At 41.0% G+C, this 14,044-nt stretch overlaps 1 protein-coding gene across 1 annotated transcript in view; it reads right to left on the bottom strand.

The window, feature by feature from the left end:
• snd1 (staphylococcal nuclease and tudor domain containing 1) overlaps positions 1-14,044 on the bottom strand; it is a 1,008,210-nt gene that overhangs the window by 960,318 nt on the left and 33,848 nt on the right. The window contains exons 7-8 of the mRNA XM_073066877.1: positions 13,489-13,647; positions 10,945-11,051 (exon numbers count right to left, since the gene is read on the bottom strand). Of these exons, the coding sequence (XP_072922978.1) occupies positions 10,945-11,051; positions 13,489-13,647 (266 nt within the window). The remainder of the gene's footprint in view (positions 1-10,944; positions 11,052-13,488; positions 13,648-14,044) is intronic.

Below are 14,044 nucleotides of genomic sequence, written 5' to 3'. Positions count from 1 at the left end.
GTAAAGGCCGCAGTGTTCAAAGCTGTTCAAAGCGTGGGAAAAAAGTAGCGGCTTATAATCCGGAATCTACGGTACATAATTTGTTAGTCAGTTAAACTGTAGTCTCTTTTTTTTTTAAGTATACCTTTTTAACTATTTCCACAAAACTTCAACTAAGTGGGACAGCCGCTTAATTGGGTCAAAATGTACTAGTCCTGATGTGTCAATTCAAATTAACTAGAATCCACTGTGTATGAAGCTGGCTATCCAAGAACCAAAGCCAGCAGTACAATCTTGTGCAGCCATATGGATGGAACAAAATAAAGGATGATTCATGTTGCTCAAAGCAGTTGACCAGACATCACATACGTCAAATGCCAAGCTCCAGATGCCAGTAAGGATTTTACTCAAAAATTCTAGACCACACCAAGCTCGCTTATAATATACTTCTGGTGTCTAATTCCTGTGGTGCACCTCAATTCAGTCAGAAGTGCATAAACATCATATACTTGAATACAGGGTTAGCACTGAACCCAATTATTCCTGCTCCAGTTTTGAAATTGGACAAAGGTAAATATGACATGAACCATATAAACGTCAAGTTTGAGAATCTCTAATCAAATGAGGGTTTTTTCTGCAAGGAAAAGAGAGACAGCAGATGCTAGAAGCAAAGCACAAATAATCTGGAGTAACTCAATAGGACGAGCAGCACCCGTGCTTGTAAACTTTTCAATGTCTTGGGTCAAAATGCTGCATCAGGACTGGAATAATTCCTTCCTACCCTTGTTTCACACCCTTCCCCCAAAGATGCAGCTCAAATTACTGAGTTCCTCCAACAGAGTGTTATTTTGTGCAGCACCACTTCAAGCGAAGTGAATTGCACAGCCCTTTATTTCAAGTGTGTTTTAAACTTCAATGCCCTTGTCATATGTGATAAGTTGATAAAGTACTTCAAAAGACTCACACATTGCTTGTAACAAAACAGCTGATCAATCACAAATGCAGACTCTATGACAAAAGGATAAATAAGTATAGATGTAACATTGTCAGTTGTGTCTGAAATTACTTTGTAGCTCATGTGTAACTACACTCAACTGGATTCCACAATTCAAAATGTAAACATGGGACAGCAAGTAAAGAAAAATCTCACTATCTGTAAGACAAGCACTCAATTTGTAACACTTGCCTTTTTCTGAATTTCAATAGAAACTTTTCTTTTTGGTTTAGCTTCATCTTAGTTTTATCCTTTTCATCATTATTGTTTGGCGATTCTTGCTTTTTTATGTTATGTTTATGATCAGCTTTTTGATCTACAACCAGTCTTTGCAGAATACACTTTATCTTTAAATGAAAAACCATTGTTTCAAAAAGAAACAACACAGATGGTGGATCCTCCCTTGGAACAACTTTTCAATCACTGGGAAGTATCTACTCTGATCAGTTGAGGGCAGGCACTCAGATTTTTCAATCCTTCAGCCTACTTTACCTAGTTTATTTGGCTTTGCTTTTATGCCCACCACTTAAGTTTAAAATGCTTTTTATTTTTGTCTCCCAAACCAAACACAAAATTCAACTACATCATTGTTGCTGCTACCAAGCAACATCTTCAAACATCATCACAATAATCAGCCCTTGCCCATTGCACAATTCTTCATCAAGGAAAGTGCACTCTGCTCAACTCAGAACATAACTTTTCACTTAGGCTGCCTCTACTGACCTGATGTTTCAGTCTATGCAAATTAAGATGCTCCATATAATGCCCTCACTGACACCTTCTCTGACAGCCCTTACTCACCACCTTCTTTCAGCTGATTTTGGCTTCAGCTCCATTATCTTGTGTTCCCCATAATCAAAAATCTTCTGTACTGACCAAAGTCATAGACAGAGTACAGCACAGAAACAGACCCTTTGGTCCTTCTAGTCATGTTGAACTATTCAAACTATCTACTCCCATCAATGTGCACCGGGACCACAGCCCTCCTAGCCCTACCATTCATGGGCCTGTCCAAACTTCTCAAACATTGAAATGGAGCTTGCATGCACCACTTGTGCTGACAGCTCACTCCACTCTCACACAACCCTCCAAGTGAAGAAATTTCCCCTCAAGTTTCCCTTAATATTTTCACCTTTCACCTTTAACCCATGACCTCTAGTTGTAGTCTCACCCATACTCAGTGGAAAAAGCCATCTTACATTTATCCTATCTATATCCCGCAATTTTGTAACCTCTATCAAATCTCCGCTCAATCTTCTACAGTCCAAGGAATAAAGTCCTAACCTATTCAATCTTTCCTTGTAATTCAGGTCCTCCAGACTCAACAACATCCTTGTAAATTTTCTCAGTCATCTTTCAACCTTATTTACATCTTTTCTATAGGTTGGTGAACAAATTTACACAATACTCCAAATGAATACTCCAAACCAACACCTTATAGAACTTCAACATAACATCCCATCTGCTCTACTCAAATACATTGGTTTATGAAGGTCAATGTGCCAAAAGCTTTAAGACCCTGTCTACATACTTCTACTCTGAATCTATTCAATGATTCAACTTCCAAAGAACCAAAACAAAATTCCGAAGACTGAAAATTCAAAATAAATTTCTTAATCATCTTTAACGGTGCTAAACCATGCCTTTAGTTCTGGATCACTGTGAGAATAGAGAAAAATAACATTCACACTCTCATGTCCCCTCAGAACTTTGCAACTTCCAATAAAACATCTATCATTTCATATGGTAAAGTCTCAATCCAGGGAATCAAATTAAAGAATCCTTCTAATCCTTATAATTCCACTAAGTGTTTGGTCAAATAAAGAAAACAAAATGTGCAGAGCTCACCAACCAAAACATCTGTCATTCTAACCCCACATTTCATCTGCTGGCCCACATGCGAACATTACACTGCACATACAATAACACCCCAATACAACATATTTTAGTCTTTCTCTGTTTAACAAATATTGCTTTTCTATTCCTGCCAAAGTAGATATCATATGGCTGAATATTAAACTCCACATGTCAAATTTCCACACAAACTGAAAACCACTTGTACGAACTTACAGCCTTTGACTTCAATAGACTTTACTACTTATTGTCTCTCTGGTAATTCAGTTGCAATACGGTTGACTCCCTTCATTTAAGCACATCTCCAATAATTCACTATCCAACCTTTCCATTATCCAAGCAGTGATTATGGAATCCTCAAACAGATGACTTGCAGTTTCCACTTGCCAGGCCACTTGCTGAGGTCCTGGTTTCTGCACTCCCTTTAAATGCATCCTGCTCTGTGGGGGCACTCTTGAATCATCTTGTTCTGTTTTCCTCACTCATTTTGAACCTATCAGCTTCACTGATGCCAAAATGAAAATCCATAGTGTTTTCTCTCAGTAGTCAATCTAATAGACATAATAATCTGTTATCCACAATTCCACAAGTTCATAATATATTGACCTTTAAAGTGACACCCTACAAAAATGTCTCTTAGAAAGAAAGAAATTCCCGGGCCCTGACTGGCTCATTTTTACCATGGATGTCCATGCAAGGAGGCCTTAAAGCTGTCCACTTCTTTCTCAAAAGATCCAACCAATTCCCCTCCACCACCACCCTCTTCTGTCTGGCAAACTTAGTCCTCACCCTCAACATCTCCTTCCACTCCTCCCACTTTCTCAAAACTCAAGGGGCAACCATGGGCCCCTGCTATGCCTGCCATCTCTTTGCCTACATAGAACGGTCTATGTACCAATCCTTCCATGGCAATACTCCCCAACTCTTCCTAGACTATATTGACAATTGCACTGATGCTGTTTCATGCACCCATGCTGAGCTCATCAATTTCTTCAACTTTGCCTGCAACTTCCACCCTACCCTTAAATTCACTTGCTCCATTTCTCTTCCCTTTCTCCACCTATCGAGAAAAAACGGTCTACTGACATCGTCCCCCATGGCTATCTTAACTATACCTCTGCCCACCCAGCCTCCTACTAATCCCTTTCACATGTTCCTTTGTCTCTGCTGCATGCCAAGATGAGGCTTTCATTTCCAGTTCATCAGAAGTGTCCTCCAAAAAAAGTTTCTCTTCCTCCACCACTGATGCTGCCCTCACCCACATCTCCTCTATTTCCCAGACATTGTTGCTCACCCTAACTTGCTGCCCCCTTAACAATGAAAGCTCCTCTTGAGCCTTCATAGCTAACACATCATTCTCCACAGCTTCGGCTATCTTCAACAGGATCCTACCACCAAACACATCTTTACGATCCCCACCTCCAACTCTCCATTTTCTGCAGGGGTCACTTCCTCTGTGGTTCTCTTGTCCATTTGTCCCACCACACTAATCTCCCTCCTGACAGAAATGCTATACCTGCCCATTCACCTCCTCTTTCACCGCCATTTAGGGCCCCAAATAGTCCTTCCAGGTGAGGCAACACTTCACCTGCGAATCTGTTGGGGTCATCTATTGCATCCAATGCTCCTAATGCGGATTCCTCTACATTGGGAAGACCCAATGTAAATTGGTACACTGCTTTGTTGAGTATGTCTGCTCCACCTGCAAAAAGCAGTTTCCTGGTGGCCAACCACTTTAATTCCTATCCCCATTCCTGTTCCGACATGGCCTCCTCATTTACCATGGAGTGTAACATCTCATATTCCACCTGGAGAGCCTCCAACCTGATGGCATGAATATAGATTTCTCCTTCCAGTATTTTTTCTCCTTCCCTCTTTTCTATTCCCCACTCAGGCCTTTTACCACTTCTCCTTCTTCCTTTTCCCCCACGGCCCATTCTCATCTCCTATCAGATTCCTTCTTCTCCAGCCCTTTACCTTTCCCACCCACCGAGCTTCACCTATCACCTTCTAGCTCTCCCCCCTTCCCCTCCCCCACCTTTTTACTCTGGTATCTTCCCCTTTCCTATACAGCCCTAAAGAAGGGTCTTGGCCCAAAATGTCAACTGTTTATTCAGACCTGCTCAGTTCCTCCAGCATTTTGTGTGTGTTGTTCTGGATATCCAGCATATGCAGAATCTGTAGTGTCTACAAGTACACTCATCCATCCATTCATTCCCCTGTACTCACATCACTTGATGTCCCAAAAGAACCTCATAAATTGCTCAAATACAAGTACAATGGATTCCATTTAATTTGGACATCAGTTAATCAGAGCAGACACTTATTTGGGACAACCGTTAAAGAACAAAAACTAGCAGACACTTATTTGGGACAACCGTTAAAGAACAAAAACTAATCAACCAAATAGCTGGGATTCCCTTTATTTGGGACACTATGCCTCTTAATTGGGGCAGGAATCTGTTGCGGAACAGTTTGTAACTAGCGTCAGTTGCATGCATTTGTGTAGCCATTAGAGAATACACCGCAATTTCAATAATTCAAGCTTGGAAATGTCAGAAACAGTCAAGACTTAAAATGAAAAGGTTTCACTCTTAAAGTTAGGAACTACAAAAGCATCTTGAATGCTACCTTCGGTCCCTACAAGACTCAGCTCATTCTTGTGGCTGTTTGTCCACAGCCCAGCACACTGCTTCAACAAATGGGCTAAACCAGGTAAGGGTAGCTGCTGTCTCATCTCCCAGTGAAATAGGCACATGTCTTTCCTAGCACATCAAGTCAGCTCCAGCAGACAGGGCAGATGAGATTAACAGTGCGATCCAATGGTCAAGAAAAACATTCTGCAGGGCTCCGTGGACAGTGAAGGGCACTTCAAGGCTCATAAGTAGTCATGGTCACCCACTGCAACCAAAATTTCAATGCAACAGCTTTTCCACTTTAAAAACTCTCCCGCACTGGTGTTCTGTCATATAATTGACAACCACCAATAGTATTGGTAGTGTTCCAATTTCTTTTGCATTTCACTTGGATACACAATTTGTTACTCAGTTAAATGGCAGTTTTTTTATGGCTTTTTAATGATTTCCATGAAAGTTAAGTTAATTGGGACAGGCATTTAATTGGGCCAAAATGGACTGGCTCCAATATGTCCCAATTAACTGGACTCCACTGTACTTTTCTAAAAATAGTAATTCGAATAATGTTCAACAACAATGGCAATGCTAACTGACCACCTTTACCTACTGCCCTTCTTTCCTAAAGCGCTACATTTATGCTTTGTAAATCTACTAGGTTACAGAATTAATATTACATAGCATAGACACAGAAGCTTTGGCCAACCCATCCATACCAACAAAGGAGTCTTTCTCAGCAAGTTCCATTTGCATGCATTTGGACCAATGTAACTCTAAATCTTCCCTATCCATGGACCAGTCATTTCTAGAAGCCAGGGAACTTTGACAGATCACAATATCAAAATCCCTGCAGTGAGGAAGCTGGCACCCCTTACTCAGCACCTTTCCTGTGACGGTACTGATTATTTAGTTACTATCTCCTGCTCGTATTTTGCTTCAGGAATTTTCCACTTAAGATTTTAATCTCAGCATCTTAAAACACGTGTTCAAATTTTCTGCTATTTACTCGTTTCCCTTTAATTCCCCTTTGCTGCACACCACCTATTCTGACAATGCCTTCAGAGATTCCAAACCAACATAGTCCCTCAACTCTGCCAGTTCTATTTCCAGCATTTCCACTCTCACATCTTCTCCCAAAAACAAGACTGTATTCTCTTTCACCTCATCCACCTCCACATTTCCTGACATTCTCACATGTCACCACATAATTCATAAACACAGAGTCTGCAGATGCTGGAAATCCAGAGTCACACACGAAAAAATGCTGCAAGGACTCCAGCAGGTTAGGCAGCATAGAACATAGAATAGTACAGCACATTACAGGCCCTTCGGCCCACAATGTTGTGCCGACCCTCAAACCCTGTCTCCCATATAATCCCCCAACTTAAATTCCTCCATATACTTGTCTAGTAGTCTCTTAAACTTCACTAGTGACCACCACCACTGACTCAGGCAGTGCATTCCATGCACCAACCACTCTCTGAGTGAAAAACCTTCCTCTAATATCCCCCTTGAACTTCCCTCCCCTTAACTTAAAGCCATGTCCTCTTGTACTGAGCAGTGGTGCCCTGGGGAAGAGGCACTGGCTGTCCACTCTGTCTATTCCTCTTAATATCTTGTACACCTCTATTATGTCTCCTCTCATCCTCCTTCTCTCCAAAGAGTAAAGCCCTAGCTCCCTTAATCTCTGATCATAATCCATACTCTCTAAACCAGGCAGCATCCTGGTAAATCTCCTCTGTACCCTTTCCAATGCTTCCACATCCTTCCTATAGTGAGGCAACCAGAACGGGACACAGTACTCCAAGTGTGGCCTAACTAGAGTTTTATAGAGCTGCATCATTACATCGCGTCTCTTAAACTCTATCCCTCGACTTATGAAAGCTAACACCCCATAAGCTTTCTTAACTACCCTATCTACCTGTGAGGCAACTTTCAGGGATCCGTGGACATGTACCCCCAGATCCCTCTGCTCCTCCACACTATCAAGTATCCTGACATTTACTTTGTACTCTGCCTTGGAGTTTGTCCTTCCAAAGTGTACCACCTCACACTTCTCCGGGTTGAACTCCATCTGCCACTTTTCAGCCCACTTCTGCATCCTATCAATGTCTCTCTGCAATCTTTGACAATCCTCTACACTATCTACAACACCACCAATCTTTGTGTCGTCTGCAAACTTGCCAACCCACCCTTCTACCCCCACATCCAGGTCGTTAATAAAAATCACAAAAAGTAGAGGTCCCAGAACAGATCCTTGTGGGACACCACTAGTCACAACCCTCCAATCTGAATGTACTCCCTCCACCACAACCCTCTACCTTCTCCAGGCAAGCCAATTCTGAATCCACCTGGCCAAACTTCCCTGGATCCCATGCCTTCTGACTTTCTGAATAAGCCTACCATGTGGAACCTTGTCAAATGCCTTACTAAAATCCATGTAGATCACATCCTCTGCACTACCCTCATCTATATGCATGGTCACCTCCTCAAAGAACTCTATCAGGCTTGTTAGGCATGATCTGCCCTTCACAAAGCCATGCTGATTGTCCCTGATCAGACCAAGATTCTCAAAATGCCCATAGATCCTATCTCTAAGAATCTTTTCCAACAGCTTTCCTACCACAGACGTAAGGCTAACTGGTCTATAATTACCTCGACTATCCCTACCACCTTTTTTGAACAAGGGGACAACATTTGCCTCCCTCCAATCCTCCGGTACCATTCCTGTGGACAACGAGAACATAAAGATCCTAGCCAGAGGCTCAGCAATCTCTTCCCTCGCCTCGTGGAGCAGCCTGGGGAATAATCCGTCAGGCCCCGGGGACTTATCCATCCTAATGTATTTTAACAACTCCAACACCTCCTCTTCCTTAATAAAAAACATGCTCCAGAACATCAACCTCACTCATATTGTCCTCACCATCATCAAGTTCCCTCTCATTGGTGAATACTGAAGAGAAGTATTCATTGAGGACCTCGCTCACTTCCACAGCCTCCAGGCACATCTTCCCACTTTTATCTCTAATCTGTCCTACCTTTACTCCTGTCATCCTTTTGTTCTTCACATAATTGAAGAATGCCTTGGGGTTTTCCTTTACCCTACTCGCCAAGGCCTTCTCATGACCCCTTCTTGCTCTTCTCAGCCCCTTCTTAAGCTCCTTTCTTGCTACCCTATATTCCTCAATAGACCCATCTGATCCTTGCTTCCTAAACCTCATGTATGCTGCCTTCTTCCACCTATGGAAGCATCTATGGAAATAAATACACATTTGACATTTTAGACTGAGACCCTCGTGTCACCACACAAATACTTTCTATTCCTCTGCATGTTAAAATCCCAAAGGGACCGTGCTTCATGTGGATATTAAGTTTACTCCTTTATTTCCATGTCTTTCCTCCTTTCAAGGCATTCTTCACTGAAATCACGAGTTATCATTCCCAACATTTTACACTCTTCCTTCCCACTTACCAAGGCCACAAATGTGAAACATCAATTTAATCACCACTTCTAAGGCACCTTTAATAACCCTTACTCTCAACTTTACCCAGTTCTGATAAAAGGTAATCAGTTTCACTCAAAGTCACTGCCTGATACGAATATTTCAACACAAATTTAACTACACAACCTTTGGTTCTGCTAGTTCCTACCCAAGAGTTTTGACTGGATCCAACATGTATTGCTATACAACATTACAAAGCTCATCTTAAGACTGCAGTATCACAGTTAAAACTTACTCCAGTTGAAAGGAGAAGAGTTAAGAACCAATTTCAAAAGATTTTACAACGTTGATGCTGAGCCAATCTCAAAGAACATCATTTGTCCCCTTCACATACGTAACACAACATCAACACTTCCCACTCATTCAGCAAACACCTCCTCCCAGTACTGGCAAGCTCAGGAGATTTGAGGTGTAGTTGCTTCCAAAAAGTGAAAAATCTAATGATTGATGGGGAGCAGAGGGGAGAGAACAAAACAAAGTAATTTTACATTACATATTTAGACATGAAAATAAAGCTGGCTGAATTGGGCAGGAATTTCAAAAAAGACTCAGATTTCCATGTTCTCCATCTCCTGTGGCAATTCTTAAAACCTGACACAGCATCCTCAGCTGCCCACTGTCGTGACCAACTTCCAATAACTCATTCAATTGAGTAGTCTTCCTTCTACAGTGAAGAAGCACCAGACACCAAGGAAATGCTCAAGAGCAAGCACAAAGGGCAGATAATCACTACTCTTTAGGAAAAGCAAGGTGCATAACAGACTTAACTCAGCACACCCAAAGTCATACTTACTTCCTACTGAAATCAAAACAACAACAACATTCAGTTAACTCAGCTGATAGGCCCCCCTTTAACTTCACTATTCCAGATTAACAAAAAAGGCACATTTATACATGAAAATTTACAACACTCAAAGAAGCCATTTAGCCTAACCCATCCATGACAACCTAATGTCACTTTCCAGCACTACATTCACTGCACTGTGAGTCATTTTATCAAATACACTTACTAGCATTTAAAACAATGAGCATGTCTGCCTCTACCACTTCAGACAGTGCACTTCAGATAGCTACCATTCTTTGGGTGGAAATCTTTTTCCTCATCTACCTTCTGTTTTGATAAATGACAATCTCACTCCTCTGGTTTTTGATCTCTTGCAAAAAAAGGGAAATGGGCCATCTGTTTTGGATCATCATCTTTACATACCATAGTTCAGTCCTTCCCAAGCCACAAAATGCAAAAGAAAATCTTACCTTATCCATCTTCCCTCATGAGCACAATTTGATAGTTCTATAAACCACTTAATTAATCTTTTATGCACTTTCTCCAGTGCAATGACTTCTTTGACAAAATGCTGACAAGAAAAGTATACAATAAGACAAGCCATTGTCTAAACACAATTCAGTTCTGGCAAAACCCATTTGGAAGCTACACGTATACTAAAGATTTCCTCCTCACTTCAACTTCTTAGCTATTTTTTCCTGTATCATCTGCGAGCTTCTTTACCCTTTCCAAAATACCACAAAATGCAAGGGGCCAAGCACTGAACCATGTGGAGGCCCTGTGGCCTTAGGTTTCCAGGCACACAAGTATACATCAATAATTAACTAATAAAACAACTATGGATCTAATTTGGCACTCTTCTTTGAATCTTAAAAGACTTTTCATTTATTGACTAACCTGCCATGTAGGAATATACCAGAAGACTCACGAAAAATCCTTATCAACCACTTGAAACTTAATAAATTATTCCTTAATTCAGGAAGATCCAGGAAGTAGTCTGTAAAAATAACTTCAGCGTTCTGCTTCTATTGTTATTTTCATCTGATTGCTTTGTAAAAGTAATTACTCCAAGTAAAACAAAAAAATATATATTTTTTAGTCTAAATACATGCTGTCAAATCATTTCAGTCTTAATATTAAGCCCAAGTTTTGACTTGCATATAATATTTTCAATTATTCAATTCACAGTCAATTTACCTTTCAGCAGCTCGAAGTTTTTCAGGACCTTGAGTGTAAACTGCAATTGACCAGTCAACACATCGAGCAAATCCTTCACGAAGCAGTAACTCTGTGATATTACCATTCTGTAGAAGAAATTAAAAGAACAGGTGTTTTTTTAAAATGCAAAACACAAAAAGCAATTATTCTAAATATACCATCCAACAGAACAGCAGGCAGTGCCTTACACTGCTGCATTTGTTGCACACTCATACATTTCCTTTAAAAAGCAAAGTCTGATGCAGTCATACTCTGAACACACAGCAGCAGTAACAGGAACGCTCCCGTTTATCTTTTGTTTATCCCTTCACTAAAAGCAAAAGTGTTCCACTGTTTCTCCCAACCGTAAATTGGCACACATCTTCACCCTATATTCCTCCTGCATTACCTACACTTAGAAGCAGAATATTTTCTTAGTACATTAAGCTGCTACAGCCAGCAGATGGCAGAATTGAGTAGGTTTCAATCTTGCTGCCAAGGAGACAGATTCTTAAATAATCAAATGCAGTACCTCTACATATCAATGTGATGCATCAGGGAGCACAAGAACAAACGCCTCCTGGTGTATCCGCTCCCATGCAGAGAGCCCCAGTCTTTTAAGAACTGGCAAGCTTACATAGCACCCAGTTAAATTCTTAAGCAGCAGCACAGAACCACATAATCTACAAATTACAAGACTCCACTTGTCACTGAGGAAACAATAACAATACAATATAATGAAAATTAATCTAAACTAATGATAATCTACATCACTTTTGAACAGTACCAATTTTAAAGCAGCATGTAGGAGTTGCAATAATAAAGTCAACAAGTGCTGAGGAAATGTGATATAGAGCAAAGAAAATTCTATCAACCTCTATGGCATTATTGTGTCACAAGTTAGACTACCAGTTAATGCTCTTGGTTATTTATCTCTTGAACCAGCGGCTTGTTACCCATATGAAACTGAATTCAAATACAAGCCAGTCTGGGAAAGGACTGCAGATTTTCTCCCTAATACAATTAAACACAGTTTTTTGAATAATATAGTATGCTCATGGTCACTAGTAATTGACGTTATGCTCTTTCCATGAGACACAGGAGATTATTGGGTGTTCAAGTGTCCCCAACAGGAAATGTCTTCATCTGTCGCTTCTCTCAGATCTATTAGATCAGTTGGAGGGGCAGCTGGACTAAATGAGCAGCATGCAAGCAGCAGAAGATGGTCACACCAAAGATTCAGTCAGATAGATGGGTGACTGCCAGGAAAGACAAGCAGGTAATGGAGGAGTCTCCTCAGGCTGTTCTCAAATAAGTACGGGATTTCGGATACCGTTAGGAGACTAGCCTCAGGAGAAAATAACAGCAGCAACCAGATCAGTGACATAAATAGCTCTATTGTGCAGCAGGGTAGGTCAAGGACTAGAGCAACAGTGATGGGGAGTCTTTAGTCAGGGGGTTAGATAGACGTTTCTATACAGTATCTGCATCAAGACTCCAAGATGGCACGTTGACTCTGCAGTGCCAGGTTAAGACATATCTGAATGTTCACAGTCCTTTCTTAAAGTGGAGGATGAGCAGCCACAGAAGTACTGATGCTATAGGCAAGATGTGAGGAGAGGTCCTACAGAGAGGATTTAGGGAGTTAGGCAGACAGTTAAAATGCAGGACCTCTAAGCTTGTTATTTCAGAATTACTCAGTGCCACATTCCAGTTAGAAATATGGGCAGAGAAATGTCAAATTAAACTTTATCTAGATAAGTATGAGGCTCTGCATTTTGCGAGATTAAGTGCAAGTTGTCAGTAAATAACAAGATCCTAAGCAGCACTAATGTATAGAGGGATCTTGGGGTGAAAATTCTTAGGTCTCTGAAAATGGCAATAGAAGTAGGGTGGTAAAGGCAGCATACAGTATGCTTGCCTTCATTGGTCAGAATGCTGAGTATTAAAGTTAGGAACCATGCTATAGCTATATAAAACTTCGTTTAGGCCACACTTGGAATATTGTGCACTTCTGGTTACTACAATAAAGGATGTGGGGACTTTGGGGAGGGTACAAAAGTTGGTCACCAGAATGTTGCTTGGAATAGAGAGCATTTGCTTCAGAGGTTAAACAGACTTGGATTGCTTTTTCTGGAGCATCAGAGGCTGAGGGGATGATCTCGCACAAGTATGTAAAGTCATGAGAGGTACAAATAAGGTAGACAGTCAAGTCTTTATCTCTCTACTGTTTGAAAATATCTAAGGCTTCCTGTGTGGAAATATTTAAGGGGACACAGATTTAAAGTGAAAATTTAAAGGAGACCTTTGAGACAACTTTCTTATATAAACAAAAAGTGGTAGGTGCCTGGAACACACTGCCTGGGTAAGTGCTGACAGCAGATACAATAGCAATGTTTAAGCAGAGGCATATACATGAATAGCCAAGTAATGGTAGGAAATAAACCATATGCATATAAACGTGCAGCTTAATAGGGCATCACAGTTGGCATACATACCAAAGGCTGAAGGTCTTGTTCATTCTGTCCGTTTTACAAGACTTACCGGATGAAGAATGGTGCCCAGAATGACTTGATTCTGCACACTCTCCAAGATGATCTGGACGTCCCTCTGCAGAAGGCGTGATTCTGTAAAAAACTTTGCCTCAGCCGCAAAAGGCTCTGGTGATTCTGTCCCATCGGCTTCACGTTTGAATGTAGGGCACTATAAAAGACAAGCAAATTTAATAGTCAAAATAGGAATAGTCAGCATGGCTTTATGAAAGGCAGGTCCTGCTTTACGAGCCTGATTTAATTTTTTTTGATGATAGTAGAGCAGTAGATGTAGTGTATATGGATTTCAGCAAGGCATAAGGACTACTGAGAAAATAAGGAGGCAAGGGATCCAAGGGAACATTGCTTTGTGGATCCAGAACTGGCTTGCTCACAGAAGGCAAAGAGTGGTTTGTAGACAGGTCATATTCTGCATGGAGGTCAGCCACCAGTGGCGTGCCTCAGAGTTCTGGGACCCCTACTCTTTGTGATTTTTATAAATGACCTGGATGAGGAAGTGGAGGGATGGGTTTGTAAATTTGCTGATGACACAAAGATTGTGGTGTTGT

This window comes from Hemitrygon akajei, chromosome 14, assembly GCF_048418815.1.
Source record: "Hemitrygon akajei chromosome 14, sHemAka1.3, whole genome shotgun sequence".
In the NCBI taxonomy this organism is placed as follows: Eukaryota; Metazoa; Chordata; class Chondrichthyes; order Myliobatiformes; family Dasyatidae; genus Hemitrygon; species Hemitrygon akajei.
The sequence above is the reverse complement of the archived record's forward strand: the minus strand, read 5'-3'. Positions and strand labels throughout refer to the sequence as shown.